The 25010-nt window shown below is 43.5% G+C and overlaps 1 protein-coding gene across 1 annotated transcript in view; it reads left to right on the top strand.

Annotated features, from left to right (window-relative positions):
• AOAH (acyloxyacyl hydrolase (neutrophil)) overlaps positions 1–25010 on the top strand; it is an 80073-nt gene that overhangs the window by 49388 nt on the left and 5675 nt on the right. Inside the window, exons 14-21 of the mRNA XM_010002151.1 lie at positions 1799–1881; positions 8259–8295; positions 9341–9415; positions 15995–16167; positions 18908–18966; positions 19047–19106; positions 20568–20664; positions 23861–23937. Coding sequence (XP_010000453.1) covers positions 1799–1881; positions 8259–8295; positions 9341–9415; positions 15995–16167; positions 18908–18966; positions 19047–19106; positions 20568–20664; positions 23861–23937 — 661 coding nt within the window. The remainder of the gene's footprint in view (positions 1–1798; positions 1882–8258; positions 8296–9340; positions 9416–15994; positions 16168–18907; positions 18967–19046; positions 19107–20567; positions 20665–23860; positions 23938–25010) is intronic.

The raw sequence follows: 25010 nt of genomic DNA, 5'->3' as shown, positions 1-25010 counted from the left end.
TTACATTCAGAGGGAAGTGGCAGAAGAATTTGGAAACACCTGTGACACAATTTACTGTGTTATATTGGCTCATGTGGATGGGGAAAAAGACACAGGGAGAGATGGAAAACAAGAAGTCTCTTCCAGAATGGAAGGCAAAGTCCAAACACAAAGAAAACACCTTTAAATACCTGCATATCTAGTTATTAAAATAGCTTTGTTAGTCATCTTTCTGGCCAGCCTTAAGAGGCCCCTGACTCCTGCTAGAACTGAAGGATACAATCATCAGCAGTGCCTGGGTGTGGCCTGAGTTTCAGATCGTTTTTATTTTATCTGTCTAAGATAGGTCATGAATACAGTGGAATGCCAAACCAAGCATGAGTTAAGCCTAAAGACATTCTCTACCAACAGATTGAAAGAGCTGGCAGAATATATTCTTTTCCAGGAAAAATATCTGAAGCACTTTACACTTGTACTTCTTGCTTTCTTTTTTCTCCCTGTGCAAAAACCAGGCTCCCAGCCTCAACTATACTCACACAGTGTGTGTTTTAAGGTATTATACTACATGACAAGCTGACAGAGAAGATCTATGCAGCCTCTTCTTTCAGAGTCAGCAGCATGTCCAGTTACTCCATACACAGTATTTATCTGGGCTGCAAGAATGTGAAGTTCACTAGTGACCAAGGCTTAATATTGACCTTGAAGCTGCCTTGGTTCAGTGTTTAGTTTTTAATCTCTTTTTTTAATCTCTTCCATGTCTGGAAGGAGAAAAAAAAAAAAAAAAGGGCAGCTCAAAATCCCATGCCACAATGGCTACATGTGGTGAAGGCAGGTAGGCAATGTGCAGTGGGAGGCAGCTGTTTACTCCCAGCCTGCAGCAATAGACACACAAACTGATGTGGTCCATGCCCATTCTTCCCATCTGCTGATGGATGAACATGGATGCTGTGATTTAACTAATGTCTTCTGACCAAGAAGGTCTGTTTGCTTTTCCTTGTCCACCCTCCTGCTAGACTGAGAACCAGAGAGCTTGGGCATTCCTTGTGTAGCTCATTGCATGTTGACTTCTTGATGTTATCATGGGCTTCTATGTAGATAGTTGCTTTTTATTGCTGGTTTCAAAACTTATCATTGTCTTCTGTTTCTCTGAGTTGGTCTAAGGTTGCAATTCTTAAGCCATGGTGTTTAAGCTATCTGACTCCTTTGGTGTCTAAGTTCAAACACAAAACCTGCAGCCCCAGTACATATGACCAGGTAGTCATGATTGGGAGCATGGTCTTCTGATCAGCTTTCCTTTGGGCTGTTAGCCTTTCATTTGCATTTCCATTTTTCTCCACTGTGCAAAGTAAAGGAGAAAACTGATCACAATCAAGCAAAACCTGTTTTCAGATCAATCCACCCAAGATTTATGGCACTGGGAAATGAATGCCCTGCCAATATTTCTTCTCTTTTATTTAGTGTACCATAACAACCAATTTAAAAGTCAATTAGTGAGCAATCAACAAGATTGTTTTAGTAAATGATGTATAACAAAAAGGTTTTTAAATACCTTATCTGAAAGACCAGGATAAAAGCATTTGGATGGAACAATTTCAAATAAACTCTCCATCAATTTATAGTTTCTGAGAGGATATCTTGGCTTCCATTTTAGGCCAGCCTGTTTCAGATGAAAAAGATTTATGACCACAAGAAAGAGAGATGGGGAAATTTGAGTGCATGCATAACCTGGGAACCAAGTTGTTCAGGGATGAGAACATACTTCATTTTTAATATCAGCTGTGTTTCTATCAGCAGCTTGAATTTCCTCAATTTATTCCAGAGGCTGGACAGACTCTCTGTATCTACGTTTACGCAGGAGAAATCGCTGTAATCACAGAGACTTGCAGAACATTTCTCAAAATGGTATGTTAAGTTTTTTCTTCTTTTCTTTTCTTTTTTTTTTTTTTTTTTTAAACCATGCTAGCCTGATACTTGATGATGCATTACAGAACATCTTTCAGAAACAAGAAGAAAACCCTCCCTAATTGCCTGCATTTCTTATGGAAAAAAAATAGAGAACAGAGCTTATTTAATTCAGTATATTTTCTTCTGGCTCTGAGTAGGGAGGCGTGTATGCCTAGTAATTTTTCTCCACAAGTTGACTAAGAATTGCCATTGGACAAAAAAAACAGTGTACCTGACTGTAACTCTAGGAGGTATTTTTTTGGCCATGGCCAAAAGTGGAGATTTATAGGGATGTTGCTGGTAGTGATGGAGCTAAAAGGTCTATCCCTCATCTCTTCTGGAGGCTGTGGAATGGTCCTTGCTTGCTTGCACATCCCTGCTCTTTACTCCTGTGGGGGATCCCAGGGGGAGCATCCCTCAGTAGCACAGGGGGCTCACAGGGTTGCCACACCAGCAGGCAGAGGAGGTAAAAAACAGTTGCCAGTCTTATAGCAAATGTGTCCATGATGTCCTACAAAATCCTTTGGAGCTGGACACCAGCAAACATTATTTCTCTTGCAAAACTGGGGAGGTCAATGGTGCAGGCATCTTAACATGCTCTTAGAACAGATTTTAAAGGAGTAATCAAGGACACACAGGTGTATGAAAATTGGAGCAAAGCTTAACACTGCTGATTTTAATGGATTGATTGATTGATTGATTTGGTGAGGCTGACTTAACATCTTAATTCTATGAAACAACATCATGTGATAGCACATGTATATGCAGCAGACCTAATCTATGTATAATTAAGTAAAATGTCTTGCATCATATCTTGTGGACAATGCTTATGTACAGTAAAGAAGAGGAAGATTAATGCAAGAAAAAAGAGGTGCATAGAGAAGCAGCCAAGCAGGGCAGAACAGTGCGTTTGAGAGGGGAGCTGTGTTCCTCATGCATTTCTCCTGAAGCCTGAGCTGCTTAACGTTTGGAGTGGTGACATTAGAGCCAGCACATGTTTGACAGCACCTGTGAATGATGCAAAACAGCGACGTATTAACCATCCTGGAGTGGGCCACATCCTTACACAGGCATAATTTAGATGAGCTTGGGAACAGCAGTGACAGCAATTGCAGTAAACACAATTGTATGAGACATGAATGCCAGAGCTAATGATGAGATTCTTGTCTGTAAGCTAGTGGCTCATCGGCCAGCGGTGGTGGAGAGAGAGAGACACTGGAGTGCAAAGGGGAATTTCAAGAAACTGCTGGGAATGCATGGAAAAGCTGGAAAGAGGCTAAGAAGGTTGCAAGAAGCATCATGCACACCGTTTTATTTACAGACGGGGAGGAAGTCCTTCCTCACATAAGCCAGTGATGAGACCTCAGGATTTTATCCCCTTTGCCTAAGGAGGACTGACTTTGGTGGAAACAGATACAGAGAAGGGCTTTGGGGAAGATTAGGGCCCTAGAGGTTTGTGAAGGGATATTAAGACACCTTGGCAATTGAGCAAACCAAAAATGAAAAGGGATTGCGGTTTTGGATCCTTTTGAGGCATTAACACCACAGAGTGGGAAGCATGGTTTAAACTGAAGGATAGTTCTGGTACAAGAACATGGCTTTTCAGTATCCCTACTTCTGTTTGCAGGGGAATGAAGAAAAAAAAGTTACTGTCAAGGACTGAAAACCTAGAATAGCCCTCAAAATTGAGGAATGCGAGCAAAAAAGAAAACCTGAGCTATTTCAAGACAGAGTTTGATTCAATTTGTCAGAGGGGTTTTATGAAGAGTTGACAGTAAATCTCCATAGGAAATTAAGGTTTGTGATGTCAGCTTTTGTGTGTTGGATTAGATGATATCTGTAACAGCAGGTTTAAAATATACTTGATTATTCTCTGATTATCACTTTGTGTTTCTATTATATTTAATTAATTTTCATGCTTCAGAAAGCTGGCTGCAGAAGCTTGGGAAAATTTATTTTCCTCGGGTAGATAATTTGGCTTTGTACGCTTTTCTTTTCCTCTCTGCTAGATGAGTTGTGCTGGCCATGCATGAGGAGCACTGCTGGCCTTAGTGCTACTTAGAAACTTGTTAAATGCTTGGAATTTCCTGCCAGATTTGGGATCAGAAAGGGTCTGCCCCAGTCCCCCAGCTCCAACAGCCATAGATCTTACTGGGTAGAAGAGGATGCCTAGAAGGTTAGTGTGATACAAGGATCACTGCCAGGCTCTGGTAGGCATTTTCACCTAAAAAATTGCCTTCTGGTGGCACCACTTACGCCACTGGCAAGGTCTCTCATAAGCCTTCCTCCTACCTGTGGCACACGTCATGTTTCTGAGACTTTGGGTCTTCTGCACAAGTGTTTGGTGTCATGGATTGGGTGCTTCTGGCTTTCTCATCTGGCTGTTGCAGGGCACTAAAGTTAATGGCTCTCATTGTTGCAGTGTCCCAGATGAGCTTTCTGGTGAGAGAATGAAAAAAAGGTTCATCTCAGTACCTGACACCCTATTTCCTTTTTCTGCTCTCTTTACATTAATGGGGTTTGTACTTTCTGCTCTTCCCTTTTCCCAATTCCCTCACAGACTTAAAAAAAATAAATAAATCTCTCACTATATGCATAATTTCATTTTCCTCTCCACATTATCTCCTTTGCACTTACAGTACAGACACCTGCAGAATATAAAAGGAGGTGAGCCTGTGCCAGGGCACAGGACTGAAGAAAATTGGGAAGGGAATTTAATGAGGGGAAAAACTACAAGTGGTAGAAAAAATCCCTGGATATCTTCCCTTGGTATCTTCCCTTAATCATCACACTGACACTTCATTGTAACAGTTCAATTCTATTGCCTCATTTGGTGTAATATTTTCCCCAAATGGGAGGATTTAAATGGCCACTCCCAGCATCAGTAAAGCAAAAAGCTGGCCACCAACCTGACCTAGACCCACTTGGGACAACTTAACCTTCTTCTGAAAATGGTGCTTGGCAGCTCCATATATATGCAATGAGAAGAAGTTCAGCATGGAGGAACTTTCCCCCATTGTCCTTCTTGGGACATACCTCTTTTCACCCTGGAGGAAAGCCTTCCCAACGTCCATGCTGGCAGCATTTCTGCCCTTCCTGGTGGACCCTTCCTTCTTCTATGGCTGGCTGGGGTAGGGTGAGCAGCCAGGGTCAGGAAGGGTGTCCCTCAGCTCTCTGTGTATGTTTCCCTTGGCCCATCAATATATCCACGTCAGAACTGATGACCTTCATATTGGATTACCACCTTTGCTAATGGGGCACCAAACAAGAGGCATGGTATATGAGATAGAGGTTAATAATAATTTGTAATAAATCTGTTCTTTGCCATCATTACTGTTTTCAGCTTGTAGTTGTACAACAAGCAGCTCACAGTCCAAATCAATGTTTTCCACTGAAGTGGCTTGCTGAACAGTTTTCTACAGAGAATTTCAATTGGTTAATTATTTTCCATATGAGTTTGATGTCTTGCCTTCCAGCAGCTTCCCACAGGTTTGGAGGCTGTGTACTATTTCTGTTCTTTTGGCTGGGTGAGTGGGATTCTCATTTGTGAGAACCAGACATGAAAGCTCAGGTGTAAAGGTAGAAATCTCTTCTAAATGTCATCCAACACTTGCTGAAGACCCTGTGTTTTAATTGAAGCATCCTGATAGTAAAATCAGTTGCTAATATATCCCAAAAAATTGTTAGTTAAACATAGGGAAAGTGAATGCCCTCAGAATTCCTAGATAATTACAGAACAACCTTGTGATTGTCATTCATGTTTTGCATGAGATAATGTACACTATTTCAAAATACTAGTATTGTGTATTCCTTTGCCATTTGTGATTCTGTGATGTGTAGTCTGATCTGTCTCTTTGGGATTCTTGCCTATGATCAGAAAAATTAGGCCTTGTTAGCACATGCTGTGGCTCACTGGACCATCAAGCATCAGATATCAAAAGCAGTTAAGAAGTAATATTTTTTTTTATTTAATCTTTCTTGGAATCTCTAGAACACCTGGAGTTCATTTGGGGAAAATCAGAGGCTTTTTTATTTGCTCTGTTACATTTCCAGTTGCTTTTACAGCATAAGGGAGCAAAAGATTAAAAGGCAATAAGCCTTTCTCAGTCACACAGCACTTTTGGTACTATATGAACACAGGCATTTTCTCTGCATGTTAGTGCTGCTCCTTGTCAGCCACACAAGGTCTAGTGCAAGAAAACCAAGGAGTGCAGCTCAACTATTCCAAGGTTTATAAAATTTGGGGTTGCTCAAAAGTGGAAGCAAACTCAACCCTGGCTTGTCAACCAAAACTAAAAAAACCCACAAGAAAGCAACAGAAAGGGAGGCAGAAGAGATCCAGGAACAGCTGTGCGGACATTCGAGAGTGCAAGGGTAACTGTTCTACCTCCTCTCTTGAATGTTTTCATCACAGATTGCATCCTATGCCACAAACACTCCCTTGATGGCTCAATTTACCCATGAAAACAGTTCTCTAAAAAAAATCCTTCATTTTTTTTCATGTTTTTACTTGATTTGTGCTATGTTAATGCTTTCCACAGAGCTGCTTATAACTATCTATGCTTGTAGAAGTAATACATACCCAATAATAGCTTCTTTCTTTTTGTAAATACATTTTTAATTTCTAGAGTAGATTATTTGTGCTGGAACTGCAGCCGCAGACTGGGGAGCCAAGTGGCAGAATGGCTTAACAGAGAGGCATTTCACTCTAGATGAAAAAACAGAAATTATTGAAACACACACAAAAAATCACCTGGTGGTAGGTATGTTCCAAGCCATATTTTCTAAGGATTTTGTAAGGTTCTTGTTCTGCTGAAAAGAGCTTCTCAACAGAAGGGCTGGATTTTGAATGGACCAGCAATCCTCAGGAGAGAAGCAGCAGGAAGATATATTCATTTTTGTCTTGGAAGAACTGGATTATTTTAAACATAAAGGATTCCTTGATATATGCAGTTGGCATCACTGTGAGTGATAATAACAAAGGCACCACTATTAAAATATGAAGTGTATTATTGCTACCTTAGGGGTTTATCTCTTAGATCTTTCCCCCATACCAGTCCAGCAGGGATTTAATGATGTTCTGTCCACAAGTTTTCCCCCAAGAGCTGCGGGGAGGACAGGATTTGCTCTGCAAAGCAAGCTTCAGAGGCACAATGCAGAGAAGAGGAGAAGAGACAGTCCAGGGAAGAGCTGAGCAAAGAACAGAGGGAGCAAGAGGACAGGGAGTGGGAAAAGAGGAGTGAAAATACTGTCAAATAAAAGCAAATACAACCTGCAGGTCCTGCTCCTCTGAAGATTATGTTTCTGTGCTTTGCTGTGAGATGAGCTTTTTGCAATCACAGTCCTAGTCTTACCTTGAACAAGGCATAAAGCCTTTTTTGGCTCCTTGTTTTCTATCACTCATGCACTGCAGGTGATGGAGCTGTATTTGTGTGCTATAGGCACTTGGGATGTATATGCGTAACCTTTCAAGACCTGCTAGTAAGCTTTATACATAAAAGCTTCCCTAATTGGGAATGCTTTTGTCATTCAAGACATAAATGAAAGATTATAGATGCTCACAGATGCTTAGGTGTAGCTTTGCAGGAGGAAAGATTTGCATCCAGCCATTTGGGGTGCATTGCCATGGAAATGCAGAGCTTGTCAGGAGGGGTGCAGCTGGCCTAGTACTATCTTTCATAAGTCTGACACTTACGGGGAAAGCAATGCAGACACCCAAACATCAGTGTGTAGTGCTATTTAAGATGCTTTATAGTATCTTTCCCACCTCCAGCTGCCTCTCCAGAAGTGCACAATCTCTCAGGCATCCCATGTTTTATCTGCCAGCACTGCTGCAGGTGTCTTGGGTACTCTGGGATGTCAAAAATGGCACTTGGTGCCTGTGTTTAGGACCTGAATCAGTCCCAATGTGGTATAGCTGTGAGACGCTTGCTCTCTCAGAAGAGTGAGAAAAGTTCCCTTTGCAATTTATAGGGAAAGTTAAAAGTAGATCAGCTGTTGACAAGTCAGGTTGGCTGGTTTACAAGAGACTACTATGTTCAACAGATGGAAAGAAGCTGCCAGATCTGGATTAAAAGCCAGATCCAAACAACCCAGCACTTTAAAGTATTTTGTTTTCCACAGTTTGAAGTGTGGGACAGGTAAGAGCAGCAGGTCCCTGGATACAGCTAATCCCAATGACAGCACCCAAAAAGTTTATTGAGATGAGTTTTTGTTCCATTTTTATTTTAGTGCTTCTACATTCTTGGAAATATGAGGTTGGGTTTTGCACTTCATTTTGTTTGTCACTATAATGATGTTGTACTATTTCTCTTATTCCCACCACGTGTGATCAGGTGGTTCTTCAGGAAACCTCCTCTATTTAATAAAAAGGTGAGTGTTTAATGGGATTCAAATGCTGACTGGCAGTACAGAAATGTTGCTGGAGTCCCAGTTCTTTGAAACAAAAAAAGCAAAGCACTGTAAGGAATACATTATCCACAAGCTCCCTAACAAGCACAGCTTCCCTTGGCTGCTGTGTTCTGAAGTGCTGGAAGTTTCTTCTCTGGTGTGAACATTCATCAAAAGAATAATAACTTCTTTAAAGTGTTTCTAGGCCCATTTAAGCTAACAAAGCATTTCCAGTGACTTTAAGGAAGAGACTAAACCTTTCCCTAAATCTGTGCTTTGTGTCCCCCTAGCTGTGCTACTCATGATTGGTAGAAATGTAGATAAACGTGGGCAAGTCCACTGTGTAATCTAGGTATGGATGTGGCTGAGCAGCAACTGTGTAGTGAGAGGCAGCAACTCTCCTTTTCAGATGAATTTGGATGAGCCATGGGGCAGCTGGGTTTGATTTCCTTTGCTTGATGCTGATATAGTTCACATCCTGACAGATTTATTGTTCTCTCCTCCAGAAAAAGTAGTAATAAGTCCTAGCACTGAACTTCAAGCCACATCTTGATTTAATCTTGAGCCCAATCCTACATACAAACTTAGTTGTCAGTCAAACATAGTCTTCCTCTCCCATCTCTGATTAAAACTTCCCATCTTGATTGTCTTCACCTGAAATCAAACTACTTGCTTTGGCTTTTGAATAGTGCAAAGAAGACAGAAAGCCAGCATGAATATCAGTGAAAAAGAAAAGTTTGCAAGAGGCAAAAGGAAGAAGTGAAAAAAATCACTATATTTGAGAGACTTTGCTAAAATGCAAAACTATAGTGGGGAAAAAAAAAACACAACCCAACAACAACAAAACACAAATAAAACCAAACAAGCAGAAAAATCCCCTCTCTCCCAAACCTAGTAGCATTGTCATGTCAGTATTGAACAAATCTAATGAGGCTGCTTCCAGATGTGATCTCATACAAACATGATGTGTGATTCAGACACTGAGAACATATTTGCCAATTAATATAGCTGCATATTTATCTTTTAGCTTGGCCAGAAATCAGCTGTTGGACAATCCAGCCATAGTTATCTACGCTACGATTGGGAATGATGTCTGCAATGGGTAAGGTGTAAACTGAATAAGAGTATCATAAATTTTACCTCTTTAGAGTATTGCTGGCTGCTTGGACTTTTATGTCTCATTGCTTTGCACTTCCCTGTGATGACATTTTTCTTTGCTATTGGTCTGTGCTTCATTCTTATTTTTCTGCTGAAGAAAATGGTTGTTGCCTTACTTGTATTTGACATAGCTACCTACCAGTCTTCATTCAGAGCTTGTCTGTCTTTCTTTCTTTCACAAACCAGTGGTAAAGTGACCAATGACACATCTAAAGCCGAGTATTTCTAGCTTGGAAGGCTAAGTCTAACAACAACAGGACAGGTGGAAAAAAAGAGTTTAAAAGCTTGTATATCCGACTTACCCAGTGTGTCACCTTTTGTCAGGAGGAAGCATGTGACTGGTTTACCTTTTCTGAAGATTGACAATGTAGTCCCCTGTCGAGGTCTATTTTCACCCTTCCTTTGCTGCACACTGCCTGCAGTCTTTGCTGTGCTCTCCTGACAAGGTGTTTTGTCCTTCTGGCTTTACTCACGTCATAAGGCTCAGCAGGACAATGAACTGAAGCTTTCAAAACTAATAGTTCTGGTATTAGCATTAGCAGTGCTTGCAGGGATGCCAAGAGGTCACTAGTTGGATGCTTCACTTCCTCCCAGCAGTGGGAAGGCAAGAAAACACCTTACAGCCAGGCTAGTGCACAGAACACCCATACCACAGTTTTGGTTTTACAAGCAGTTTAAGAGCTACTATTAGTGTAACATTATTTTCACTGTGATGACTCTTCAGGTCTTCTTTAAGCGGAAGAAATGAAGTTGACTTATGCTGAGACTTTCAAAACACTCCATGCTCAGCTAAGTCCTCTTCTGAAGCTTTTGAAAAGTCTCATCTGCAGGTCGTATAATGAAGCTGGAGTAATTCTACAGTCAGTCAGATTTTTCCATTAGAAGGTACTGACTTTGGTACCCTGAAACTCCTGAACAGAGAGTGCTTGGGTTGGAACTTTGTATGGCAGGTGTTCTGCTCTAGACAGGGATGCCACTGCAGCTCCTGAGAGCCCTCAGCTGGGGCAGAAGTGGGACCACAGGGGCCACTTTTTTAGGTCCTTCCCTGGTGCCACTGTCTGCCTGGCCTTGTGCAGGCAGCAGGCATAAATAAGCTCCCATGAAACCTTTACCCTTGGCATCTCCCTCTGGTGCTGGTTCTCTGTCTGCACCCCTGTCTGGAGCTGCCAAATCTAGACTTGGCACCATCCTCCCCTTATGGGAAGGATGCACAAATCCTCAAAAGTGAAGCCTCCCTGTGACTGAGTGCAAAAAGCAGTCACAAACCACCTGCTACTTGCTCACAAGACTCGCCTGGGCATCTGTTTATTGAGAAGCTTATGGAGGTATCATTACCACCACCCCTATCTCCCACCCCACAAATACAGCCTTGGCTGAAGTCTGTGGCTCCTGCCACAGAGATTTTCTAGGTGTCTTCCCCCAGGCTTAACCCAGGCTCTGTTGTGTACATAAATTCTTTTGTTTCACTGGCTCTGCTAAGAGCACCTCTTTTTCCTTTGTTCCATTTCACATTCTGCAGGTTATTCCTTTAACTTCCCCTGTCTCTAACACTGGTTTCTATTCTTGCTGAAAGTAAAAAGAAATTTTCCACAAATTTAAACCTTTTTGGCCTTATCTCACCCATTTATATGTTCCAAAACAGTATTTATTGCTTGAAACTCTTCTGTCTTTTATCCCAGTGTCCATTACCTGGCAGAAACAATTTTGTCTGCTCAAATTCTCTCTACTGTCTGTTTTCTTCCAAAACATTTGCAGCATCAAAAAAGGCTATCAGGCTTTAGTGATCCCTGTGACTCCAGCAAGGAAAGATGTTGCAGCTTCTGTAGCAACACGCTGTTTCCATCAAGTGGGACGTACAGCAGAGGGAGATTTTTTTCAGCCTCTGGTCACTGCGTGTAGCTGCCCTTCCTCTGATGTACCCACAGAGATGATGCAGGATGTGGAGCGTCCGACGGGCTTGACTTCAGACCCAGGGCTTGACAAATAAAAACCCCTTCAAGGACAGCTTTAAACTGCAGTAATAGAGCCTTTCTGGCCTTATCCTTGTATTTTACCTTCAAAAGAGAGCAGTGTGCTGAGCACACCGGAGACACAGCTCCAAGCCAAAGCATTGTTAAAATGCCAGTATTTCATCCCATGCAAAGAGCAGGGCAAGGAATAATACGGATGTTTGCAGAGGAGAAAGATAATGAAATTGGCAGCCTGTGTTACATGTTCCCAGTAGTCTCCACACTGTGGTGTCCAAACAGGGGGGTTAGAAAAATAAAGACAGATGGCAATGGTATCTCTCAGCCCACTGAGTTGTAAATGTGGGACACAGACCTGGAACAAAAAAATTCAGACAAGAAAATAATGAGCACCAGTAGCCTCAAATGCTGCACAGTTATTGCAGGCATTAGTTGCGTTTGGCATAAGGCACCATTTCTCCAGCCTCTCCTTTCCAGCTCTGCAGTTATGGCATCTGCAGCAAACAGAAAGGTAACAGCAGCAAAGCAAGGTGGGAAGGCAGCCACCCATTAGGGAACTTGTACAGGACTGCACCAGAGAGAGCATAACACTCCCTTATTATAAAGCTACCATCACGAAAGTGCTGCTGCATCCCTCCAGCTCCAAAAATATGATGAGAGCATATAGCACCCCTAGCCTTCTTGTCTGGGAACCCCTCTGCAGTGAGCTGGACCTGACCCCCTGCCCTGCAGATCCAGCTCTGTGTGTAGGTACATGTGGCTCGTGTGAGCATGTGTATGGGGTGTGCTCACTCACCAGCTGGCCCCATGTGCCACTGGCCTGAACCCTGGGCATTGAAGAGCTTGTGGCTGGAAAGCAGACAAGTGGCTGAAACACTGGCTAGGGGGGATGTTTATTTGTGTTGGGGTCATGGGGAGGCCAGGCCCACAAAGCTTGTGCAGAAGGAGGGTAGCGAGCTGTCTTTGGACTATGTCAGTCCCTGTTATAAGGGACTGGAGGAGGTTTCTGTGACAGAGGAGAGGTGGAAATCTTTACACAGATTGCACAAGGCTGTCTGGTCCCTCTGTACTATACGTGTGCACAGCTAAGGTGCCTGTGGTCTTAGGACATCTAGGAGCTTTGTGCACATCCAAGGATATTACTATGTATTTGTGTATTGCAGGAGAACAGGGCACACTTCTTAAAATACCCAGATCCATTGCAGCAAGAATCCCAAAATTGGCATCAACTTGTTATGCTCTGACACAACAAGCCTCGGCCAGCATCAGCTTCCAGAGGTCTCAGGTGGGCAGAAGCTATCACTGGCTGCTGCCTCTCAGGGGGACCATGTGAGGATACCACAGTGTCCCCCCATGCTCACCCAGGCACCTTGAAGTCCTCATGGCAGAGCCCAAAATGTACACGCCTACAGGATGGCTTGTTTCTCGGTCAGTTTTAATTTCATAGCCTGGCACAGAGAGGAAATGTGGAGAAGTGCTCTGAAATATCTGCATGACTTCAGCAGAGAATGACAAAAGAAACTGGAGTTATGAATGTCATATTAATTTTGGCTCACACTGACATGTTTACTTGCAGTAGAGGCTTTGCATCCGAGCAATATTTTGAAATCAAGTGCTGCAACACCTGTAGGCGAAATGAAGTAATTTAAGGGCAAAACCACAGTCTTATCTCAAAAGTACCTTACTTGGGTGGCTGTCACAAGGACAAGCCTGAATCTTAATGCTGTTTTTCAGTTCTCCCTAACCAGAAAGCCTCAAATGCTTCAACAGCACATACTGCATTAAGATAAATCTCTGGGCCCAGGGAACTCATCTGTTATTTTGTGTGCAAATGCAGAGAACTGAAGAGTCCCAAATCCTTGCTAGGGAATGCAGTTCTCCCACATGGCACCCAGCACACACACACACTTCATCCCCCAAACACAAACATTTTTAATACCTCAGGACAGAAAAACAAGGATTTTGGCTGTTCCTCCTTCTATTATGTTCAGTGGCAAGAAATTCTACCCGGCAGCTCATGCAGCACTGTAAGTATCAAGTTTGCCCTTCTCTGAGACACTGTGAAAGAGATTAAAGGACTATTTCAGGGAAAGATCCTGGATGGAGCCTCCTAGCTGCTCAGTTGATTGCCTCCCTACAAGCCCATGAGCAGAAAATATGGGAACTGCTAAAGCAATAAGGATGGAAGTTGGTGCAACCTTATGCACTACTTGGAAGGACATACCCTGTCTTTCTTCTTGAGCAACAAGATCAGCTCCTCAGTGAAGGGTGAGGCTTTCTGTCTGAAAGCCTTGGTCCAACTGAGCTGCACCATCAAGGCCAAGACCAAAACTGTCAGTAGATCTTCTTGCCAAAATGCATGATCACCTTGATGTGCTCCAAATCCCAACTATGGGGACTCTTATAAGAGCAAATGTATGTCTTTATTGTCTTTCCCAATTCAAAAAAGGCAACTTATGGATTTGTATCCTCTGCTCCATGTGCCGCCAAGAGGCCCAGGCCACCCTAAAGCTTCCTGGGGTTTGCAGAGGCACACAACAGTGTCCTTTCCACCCCACTGTTTCTTTGCTTATGGAACATAAGCCTCCCAGACAGGAGGCTTTTCCCTAGAGTTGATCCTGCTCTGCCTCCCAGGTGTTGCCAGAGCTGGGGTCTCCTCTGTGCCAGAAACCCATGGATCCTCTCTTGCTGAGCTGGAACAGCCTCCTCGGGGCAGTGTTCAGCCACTTGCCCAGAGCCCGTTATGGACACACGCACCATGAGAGAGTGGCAATAGCTCTCAGTGGGAGAGCAGAGGAAACACCTTTTCTGTAATAAAGTGGTCATTTTAATAACATAACTAGTGTTCTCTAGGCAGCCTGGGGTGGTTTTGCTTGTTTGTTTTTCTTATATGAGTTGAAATTTATTTCAACTTCAGGATTTTATTTTTTACCTCCCTATGGCATTTACAACTAAATACAAGATGGGAAGCACAAACCTGAGCCTGGGACTCTGGCTTGAAGAAGTTCAGGCCTGCCAGTGAGCTACCAAACATGGACATTCACTCCATGTGAGACACTGACACAGCTATTGAACGTTTCTGAGGACTATTTTATCTTAAATACCTTCTTGCTCCAACCTCCTCCTCACACCAGTCTCTCATGTTTGTCCAGACCCCTCAGTACTCTCCTACCCTCCTGCAGTAGGAGATGTACTACACATGAGAGACAAAGCTAGCTTAGATATTTCTATCTGGCATAATCAAAGACCATTCTGAATGTAAGCTATGCACAGCAACCTTCAGGGAAAGAAGCCCTCCTTTCACCCACCTGTAGGACGTCCCACACCCTGAAGTCATAGAGGGGTGCAGCACTGATTCCCCCTGTTCAGAGCAGAACCACAGAGGCTTTTAACCAGGTGCAGCAGCATTCTATATAACCTTAGAGTAATGGATCCTTTGCCTGCTGAAACTTCCAGTAGGCATTCTCTAAGTCATATGTCAGTCACAGACTGGAATTAGATAAGTACACCATACGCAGTGGCTTTTGCAATCACCAAAAGCAGAATGGACTTTAAAGGATTATAGCTAGGCAAGTTCCTGGGTTTATATCCAGTGGCTTCAGATGCTCTGCAACAGCTGCAAAGAGCGAGTCAACAGGATTGCCAGAGTTTTTTTAAAATGGATTTTTAACACCACAGGAAGCCAATGCGGTCATAGTCTGCTTCATGTCTCTGATTTGCCTCTCTGCACTGTAAATAAAGACTTAACTCATTTGCAGACTAGGTTAGGATGGAGTTTATTTTCTTCATAACAGTTTGCGTGGGGCTGTGATTTAGACTAGTGACTAAAACACTCATTTTAGCTGTGGCTGAGCAGTGTTTGCACAGTATGGGGGCCTTCTCTGTTTCTCACTCTGCTCCCCCAGTGAACTGGGAGTATGCAAGAAGTTGGGAGCGGACACAACCATGCAGATGACTCAAAGTGACCAAAAAAGGATAATCCATGCCATCTATCATCATACTCAGCAATAAGAAAGGAGAGAAGGGGATTTTATGGGGGTTAGCCATCTTTTGATCAGGAACTGGCTGGGCATCAGGCTACCCCAAGGGAAATGATGAGGAATTGCCTTTGCATCACTGCTTTTGCTTGCTTTCTCTCTTCTACTTCTCTTTCATTGATTGAACAATAAGTTGTTTTCTTTTTTTTAATCTTGACCCCCAAGTTTTCTTGCTTTTACTCTGCCTTTCCTCTTCCCCCTACTCACTGGGGTGAGGAGGAAGCGAGCAAGATTCTTGGCTGCTCACCAGGTTTAACTCACAACAGGAGGCCTGAGATGCATCTCTCTGTTTTTAGCAGGGAAAAGGGTTACACTGAAGGAACTTTGTGTATCACTTCTGATTTTCACAATAACCATGAGGGACTAAAGCACATAGCATCTTTCTCATATGGTTTTATTTAGCTAACTTAATGCAGAGGAACAGAACAGCAAGTGAGAAAATCCTGCTGTTTCAGGCATCTTTTAGGGGGCACAGTGTTACCTGACACAATGTCCTGTTGGCATCCTCTTCTTCTGCAGGTACCAGGACACGCTGGCTCACATGACTACGCCTCAAGAAATGTTCTTCAACGTGGTGCAAGCTCTGAGGTACCTGGACTCCCGGCTTCCAAATGGCAGTCACGTGATTTTAACAGGCTTGGTAGATGGCCGCTTCCTCTGGGATAACCTGCATGACCGATACCACCCTCTAGGTAAATATGAGACATAGTAGAATCTGCTTGCTTATCTGCCTTCTCACCTTGTCTTCTCTCCCTGAATAATTTATGAATCTATTGACAATTTTAAGCACATGTGAGAGCATGGAGGAGATCTGAGAAATATGAGACAGGTATTGGCTCTTCAGTAGGAGAGCTAGCTTACCATCCCCAGAGCAGGGCAGTGCAGCTGGAGGACAGACCTCTATCCTCTCTGGTCCCCAGACCTTCTCAGCTCCAAACCAGGCTCAATACGTGGTGTGGACATTGAAACAAGCTGTTCTGCCTCAGCCTTGGCCCAAAATTCTGGTTGACCTACTTGTACGTCATCCTTGTTGTTGTTAAGAGGTGGAGAGGGATGTTTGGTGAACATCTCCACTCACGGACTGGGCCGGGACAGAAGACTAAGATGGAAGGTTGTGAAAGACGTTATATGCCAGAGAAATAAATTTCCCACAAGTGCTGGGTGCCTGCCACCTGCTGCCCTACCTACAGGTATGATGATTGAAACCTCATACCATGTGCAGGCATGTTTTGCACTGTTCCCTCAAAGCACAGTTACCGTAAGGTACTTTGGGGCAGCGTTTCCAGAACTTTGAGAACCCGTCATCTCAGAGCATTCATGAAACCCTATGTCTGGCTATCAACAGGCCACTTGCTCCTTGGCTTCATCCTGTGCAAAGCAGCAAGGAGGAACTTCATCTCAGGGGGCTGCATTCACACCCAGTGACATGAGATGCCCTTGATTAGTCTGACAGTTAGTCTGTGGTCAGTGTGGAAACAGTTCCCTGAGGACATGGGAAGTTGTGGGGAGGGAAAGCTTGGAAGCTGGCTGCAGAACCCCTTCTCTACAAATTCCACCAATATCCACCCTACCATGGGTAAAGAAGGTGAAGTGTTTGATTCAAGTAGCAAAGAAATACAAAACAACTAAAGTATGTCTATTACTCTCCAGTCAAATGTGTGCACAAGGAACTATCAGGCCCTTCTGCTGTCAAATCTTAAACCATAAGCATATTCTTCTTTTTTATTTGGGTAGAGGACACACTTTTGCACCTGAATGTGTGGGAAGTTGTTGTCATCTTAGTCTGCATTAGTAAAGAGAGAGTGAAGTTAAATCACATGATTAAAATGGTAGATTACATCTTCAGATGATTTTGGCAACCGCTGGGAACTGGATCTTTCAGCAGACTCTGTGCTGTGGTTTTCCCAGGGTTCTGCAATCACTGTCAATGGCCCTACAGCTTCTGCATCATCTACTATGGGTTATTTTACCCCTCAGAAGCACTTGTCTCTTCTCATGAAGTCTGAGGTCTCCATTTATATTCCTGACACCTTGTTATATTTTTCTGTAATAAGCACTATACTACTATCAAGTGAAAGCAGAAAAAAAGAAAAAATAAAAGAAAAATCCTGTCCATTTTGGGGCAGAGGGAGCCTGTGATAATTGTTTTTTAATCACATAAATACATTTCTTCCCCGGAATCCGTGTTTATCACAGGGACTGTTCCTCTACTGGATATCTAATTATCAGAGACAACATGCAGCATTTTTTGGCACAAGCGAAATCAGGAGAGGTTAACTGTGGGACCAGTTGGCAATTTTTCACGGGGCCGATTTGTCTCAGAGGGACCCAGTTGATCCTAAGTAACATGTTTTGTAGCAAGAGATCACTTCTGGCAGATCCTCCAACAGGTTGCAAGCAGGTTTCCCCACTCAGATGTAACCAGATGTCGGTCTGGCTTTCTGCTGAATCCCTGGTCCCCCTGACAGCCCATCCCAGGGCTTTCAGGCTACATGGGTCTGGGAAATTCTCAGTACCCAGGAGATGCCTTGGAGCACCCCATCTTTTGCTCCTTGAGCATCTGATACTGCTGCTGGGTGATGGGCAGCTGTGAGACAGGGAGTAATCACATCTGTGTCATGGAGCTGCTGCAAAGCAATCTGAGGAGCCTGGTTCACCTGGGAGAAGGCTTCGCAGTTCCCAAAATAACAACAAAAACCTCATCTTTCAAGCACTTCAAAAATAATGAAGCCTGGTGGGATCAATGCACTAGAAACTCAGAGAACTGACTGGCCATTTAATTTCCATCTTGGTTGTAGCTACCAAAGAAGCAAAAAGGTTGAGCAAATGCTTACTTTTCTCAGAAAACCAGGCTATTGCATAGCACAGTGAATTTTAGATGAACAGTGCTATGTGAACAGTGAACAGCTGGATGTTTGACTTGGTGCTTGAATTTGCTCACCCACACAAACGTATCCACTTCCCTCCATGACAGCAAAATCATTCCCTCCTTTTATGGCTCTAACCTCTCCAAGGCAAATGCAAAGCTCAGAGTATATAGAGTCACCTCCAATCTTCCCTTCGATTTTGCAACCCCTGCATTTGTTTGGAGGGTGAGACACATATTAATGGATAAAATAACAGTCATGCACCCAGAAGATTGGCACAGGCTGTGATGACTAACCCCACACGTGGCACAAATCACCCATGAAAGGCCAGAGAGATATGTGGGAGAAGGAAAAGTGGCTCTGCATGCTGGGGGGATGCAGGTACCACCTCTGCTGCATCCCAGGCTCTGGTAATGGGAGGGTAACCTGAGCTGGGGGGACACTGGGGCTCCTGGAGTGCCTCTTCCCACCAAGGGGTCTAATGCAGGGGAATGTACCGACCTGCAAAATGAAGTTACATTTGTCCATCAGGCATGTGACATTTCCCTCTCTCTGTGCTTCACAGGGCAGCTCAACAGGGATGTCACATACAGTCAGCTTTATTCTTTCCTCGACTGCCTCCAGGTAAGGTTTCTGGCTGTAGCTTACCAGCCCCCCTTTGCTCTCGGCCTGATGCTAACACCCCACTCCTCATGCCTGCCCAGGTGAGCCCCTGCAGTGGCTGGCTGACCCCCAATGAGACCCTCAGGAACTTGACCTCAGAGGTAAGTCCCAATGAGGCTGCAAGAGGACTGGCCTCTCACACAGACACTCTTGGAGTTTGTCCCTCTCTCTGAGATGAGTCTACTATCTCTAAGGCAAGGTGTCAGCACACTTTTTCTTCCAAAGATGGGGAGAAGATGCAGAAACATCCATAGCCATCCATTCAAATGCCCCTCAGGCTCTGGTAGACGGTGATTAAGTTAAGGAATTCATAAGTATATTCCCTTTCCAACCTCTCAGCTGTCCACATTTAGTCCCAAGGGATGTGGCCTTCCCAAGACAAAATCATTCAGGTTCATGTTCTTGAAGGAGAACCGGACAAGAAATCAAAGGCTTTTGAATAGAGTAGCTGTGGGTATGAAAAGCCAACTGCATAGATTTCACTGGCAGCAGGATCAGGGCCTGAGAGGAAGAGCCTTACCCTGTGCTAATCTTCTCCAGTCACATTTCTGTGGGCTTAATCACCAGATGGTGTGACCAAGGAGCATCCAGGCTCAGCACAGGAATGGGAACAGACAGAACAGAGATGTCTTAAAATTCACCCTAAAAATCTGGCTGCAGAAGTGAATGTCACATAATATCAGCCACTTATTCCCTTACAGTACAGCTGAGTTTTAATCCCAGCACCCCCTTGCAGGCATGTAAAAGAGCCAGTAACCAAATATCATCAAATGTGTCATCTCTGTGTATAGTTGTGTTAACATTTGCATTCACTAAACAAAAAATATGGCTTTAATTTCACTAGGGCTTACATATGTTTCACTTTATGTTCTGTCCCTCTTGGCTTCCAAGAAGGCAATTAAGCACATTCCTAAATCTTTGCAGGATTGCAGCTTATATATTCATACCAACAATACAGAGCATACAGTACATGTAACTTCTGTCCATGAACAATTCATATGTCTGCAGGGTATGAATTAATCTTCTTTCTGAGCCCCTGTCTGAAACTAATTGCCTATGTTATTATCCAAACTGCACAATTTAAATATTTAGGAGATCCTGATCTCTGTTAGGGCTGTAGAAATCACAGTGGGTATATCAGTTAGGTAGATGCTCAGTGGAGGTAATTTACTCCACTGAAAGTAAGAGCAGAATTTGGTCTGGATAGATAAGCATTAGTACCCATAGCACAGGAGCTGGAAGGATAATGGAAAGGAGAACATTTTGCCTGTGGAAAAGTTTCAGTGTTCTTTAAGAGGAATAATAATGACTGGGCTACCAGAAAAACTGAATAGAGATGCTACTAGAAGAGGTGTCCAGTAATATAACCTTATGCTGTATTGAACTTACATCAGCTAAGGCTTCAGTGCAACCTACAACGATGGTTCTCATTCAAGTCTACGTTATGATGAAAAAGCCCATCTCACCTCAAATTCTTGACCATGCATCAGTGACAAAAGCTGAATCCATGCAAAACAGCATGAGTAGCAATGAATCATCATTAAACTGCTTGATTTTTGCAGAGAGCTTTACAACTTTCCAACGTCCTGAAAGAAATAGCGAGATCTGAGAAATTTGCCAACTTTGATATTTTCTATATGGATTTCCCACTGAGACAAAGTAAGTTGCTTTTCTTTCTGTCTTTCTCATAAAGCATTTAGTGAAGTGCTGGGCTGCTAATGTTCTCTTCATATTTTAGCTCTGTGCTGGGAGAAGGACAGCATGGCCAGCCAGCTTAGGTGACCCTGCTGGCAGGGCTGGGGTTCAAGGGGAAGATCCTTAATGCCATCTCCCTGCTTTCCTGGCTAGGGCAACCATGGACCTGTGCAGAGATGAGACCCCATCAGCAGCTTTTGGGCCACAAACTCCTTGCTGCTCCTGGTTGCCAGCACCCACAACCCCAGCACACTGCCCATTTGCACTTGGGTGGCAGTGGGTGCTGGTGGCAAGGCCACAGGGATGGAAAATGAGCATCTACTAAAAATGCCTCCTACTTGCCCATTGCAGCTTCTCAGGCTGATGGATAATAATAATAATTTAAAAAAAAATCTCCAACCTATCTCTATCCATAAGATTTGGTTTTATTTTTAACATTGTTTTTATAGGGGCTCATCTAGGCTGGAGGAGGCATATCTGCAACTGTGCAGGTGGTCTTAATGAGCACTTTGCCTCCTCTGGGATGAGCAGTGCCTCAGGAAGGAGAATTTTTCTCAGTCAGTTTTCCTGCCTGAATGACACAGCCATCCTCTCTTAACACACTGTGTTCTAAAGTAGAAGCACCTCTCCCAGCATGAGCTTCCTTCTTTTATGTGCTTTCTTCTTCTTTTTCATACTACTTGTGACTTGAAGAGTTTACAAAACTCATCCTTCTGTGATCTTAAATGGCATTTGGTAAGCTCATTACTTAAATCACTTCCTTCTGTAACTGTCACTTAAAAAAAATTACAGAAACCAGAAACTTTTCCTCATTATTGTGAGCATGAGTTGATGGTGTCCTTGCAGGGTTGGGGCCTGTCCCCACATCCCTCTCAGCAGAAGCACCCTGGCAATACTTCAAAGTGTACCTCTTGAACTCCCCTATCCATCAGTGTCTGGCTGTACTTGGAAGCACGAAACTGCTGAAGCACATAAGATTATTGCAAAAATCTCATTTGCAGTGAAAGCCTATAAAAATTCACAAATTTCTTTTATCCTACATGACCCAATTCAGAAGCTGGTTCTGGGTCCCCTGCAGGCTATACAGAAGAGGAGGCAAAGATGATAGGATGGGAGAGGGAGTCTTTGGGTGTAAAACCTTGTCTCAGAGAGGTGGGCTCCACAGTCATGTTTGATATTGTAACACAGTTTCAGAATACCCAAGTCTCCTTGTGGCTTTTGCCTCAGCTACTTAATATTTAACAAGTAATTAGGATTTGGAACAAACTACCTGCTGTGTAGGCAAATTACTTTAATAAGTTAAATCACTAACTTTAGGTAATTTATTTGCTTTCAGGAAAAGAAACATCTAATATAATTTGCTGTTCTTGATTACATTGCGTTAAATAAATGAGGTAAACAAAATCACACATGCATATACAAACATCAGCTCTCAAAGACACTTTGCAAAGGTTCTTGCAGCCCCAGAGCCAATAATTTGAGCTTCCCATCAGGAAAGCTGTCAGTTTGTGAATGTGCTCAAAAGTCATCTAAGGCTGTTGACCTACTTTTGTGGTCTCTTTCTGATGCAAGCACAAATCCTCCCCAAACTCTCTGGGCATCAAATATTTAGCTGTGATTACACACTGTGATGAGTATACTGATTTCAAGCCGGCCTGAAACAGTAGCTCCCAGCTTTATTGGAGTAAAATTTGAGTATACTAGCATTTATTCTAGATTTAGACGGACATTCAAGCTTGGATGTTGCCTTTGGCTGAAGAACTTTGTGGTTCCCTTAAGAGGCAGTGCAATAAATAGGGGGATAGAGATTGTTTGGTTTGGCTTTTTCTTGGTAGGCATAGGAGCAAGCTCTAGTCTGATCTAGCCAAGGCAACAGGCACTTTTAAGACAAACTCTGGCCATGCTAAGTTGATGGGTATTTGTTCAACTGCTCTAGGGTTTTTGGAGGTCAAGTTTAACAGCCTAAATTCACCTAACTTGATGTAAACTTTACTTATTTGACTTACACCTATGCTATTTCTGGCACTGAAACAACAGTCTCTCTATGAAGCACAGCACAACACACAGCCTTGCACTCAACATACAATATATAAGGAGTTAGGCAAGCTCACTCTGTGCATATATATGTGCACTCTGTGGTGTAATCAAGGATGAATATGTGTTTTGTCCAATATATTGCAAATATGAAGCAAAGCTTCAAGCCCTGGGTCTTGAAGCAGGTTACTTTATGTATTGACTAAAGCATCTCAAGTAGTTTTCAACAGTCAAAGTGGGAATATCACCCTTGTGTGATTTCAGAGTTAGTGTGGGGACCCAGACATCATTTTTGGACACAATAGTCAGGGTCCAACAAACAGCAGTGAGTCTAGGTCAGAACTGTGGTGCTTGAGCAGAGAACATTTTCCTCCTGACAGGATGCCTGCATAATGCTATTAAGAACTCTTAATGTGTCATTATAAAGAAAAATATTGAATTTAAAGTCTGTTAATGCCATATCCACTAGCCCCATGTTTGATCAATCCACAGCCCTTTTGAAGAGAGAAAGCTTTTTACTTCCCTAATGGCTCTGAGGCTTCTAGCACAGCATCATTTGCATTGAATGTCATGCTTATGTCATTCAAAAGGTTATTTTGTTGGAGTTGAAAAAGAGAGCTCAGAAGAGAAGTAACTGAAAATGACAGCCTATTTCTGCAAATACCAGCCCCTGTGAATATTGTGTTACCATCTCTCTCTAAAAAGCACCGTTTCCTTTATCCCTTTGTTTTTTTGCACTGCTGAAGATGCAGCTAAAATGGGAAATGCAAAAGTATTAAATTGGCATTAAATAATTTACAGCTTTACTTGCTACAGCATCCATCTTGGTTGGGAGGGAAAGTGAGTTGTTTTATGATCATTTATGTTCAAAGCGCTTCCTGGCATAAATATAGCAGAGAAAAAAAATAATAAATTAACAATAAAGCCTTAAACGCTGCCCCGAGGAGAGGAGACCCTACACAATATTGACTCTGACAACTTCATATGAATTATCATAACCTCCATGCAGAGCTGTCTTGTGCTTAAAACTACTGGTGGCACTTTGAGGAAGGGGGAGGGTGGTCCATCAGCAGGCAGAAGCCTGCGTGCTCTCTGCTGCTAACCCCTCTGCCCACCTTGCTTGCAGCGGCAGAGGAGTGGCGCAAGATGGGAGGCCAGCCCTGGCAGCTGATCGAACCCGTTGATGGCTTCCACCCCAGCCAGGTAAATCCCAGCCATGGGAGAAGGGTGGGAGCAGGGGCGATGCCAGTACCCACTGCTGCCCCAAGCACACCGTAGGGATGCAGGGTTGGGGGGATTTCTCTTTTAAAAGAGCTGATGGCCTTAACCCCAGAGCAGATGTCCCTGTTTCCGCTGCCTGCGCTCTAAGTCCTGCAAGGTCTTCTGCTGCTTTCTTTCACTCATTGACCAGTATCCTGGCCAAACAGGTCTTGAGCCACAAACCCAAATCCTTACAGTGTAGGCTGGCTACCTGCCTGCCCAGACATACACAGAAGTTTTGCAGATCAGAGCAGTGACTCAGTGCTGTGAAAACCCCAAAGGCAGCCTCCTCCAGTCCTGCCCTGCAGCCTCCAAGGCCAGAGGTTTCCCCATCACAGCCTGGAACAAAGCTTTATTTTTGAAGTTATACATTTAAATTACTTAATGATTTGTGGCTACATATTGTGGAGAAGATTCCTTCCTGTTGCTTGACCTCCAAGGATGGGTGGCAGGGTTTACAGTCAGAAATAAATCAGAAGGAAGGAGTAGCACCTGCCTTGCTCCAAGTCCTTGCTTGCGTTCAATAACCTAGTGTAGAGTTGCCCAGTTCCCACCATATTATCTTCAAAGTAGTCTTTTCTGATGCTAAAATGGGTGGACAAAACACGTTCTGCAATCAGCTACAAAGGCAACTGGTTTTCTATACATGAGCCTCAGATTTCAGACATGTATGCAAAGCAAAGCAGCAGCCAGTCTCCCCCCTACCACCCTGAGAAAATCTGTATGGAAGCCAAAATCCCATAGGCAGTCTGGAGCAGTGACAGCTCACCAGCCTGCCCAGGGCTCTCCTGCCGGCCACCATCCCCAGCCACTAACTCAACACAGGGTGGTGGACAGGTCCCAAGAACAAAGAAAAAATTCCCATTTCACCTGCTTTTCAATCTTGACTCTCTTGGGAGCAAGAATTAGGCTGGGCTAAATTATGAGGGCACAAACTGTGGGAGGTGGGGAGATGCACAGCAACAGCGGAGCTGATTGATATTCCTCTCTCTGCCAGAGGGCTCTGCCCAGTGGCA

This window comes from Chaetura pelagica, unplaced genomic scaffold (assembly GCF_000747805.2).
Source record: "Chaetura pelagica isolate M959 unplaced genomic scaffold, ChaPel_1.0 scaffold417, whole genome shotgun sequence".
Lineage (NCBI taxonomy): Eukaryota > Metazoa > Chordata > Aves > Apodiformes > Apodidae > Chaetura > Chaetura pelagica.
Note: the sequence above shows the minus strand (reverse complement) of the source record. Positions and strands in the feature narration are given on the sequence as shown.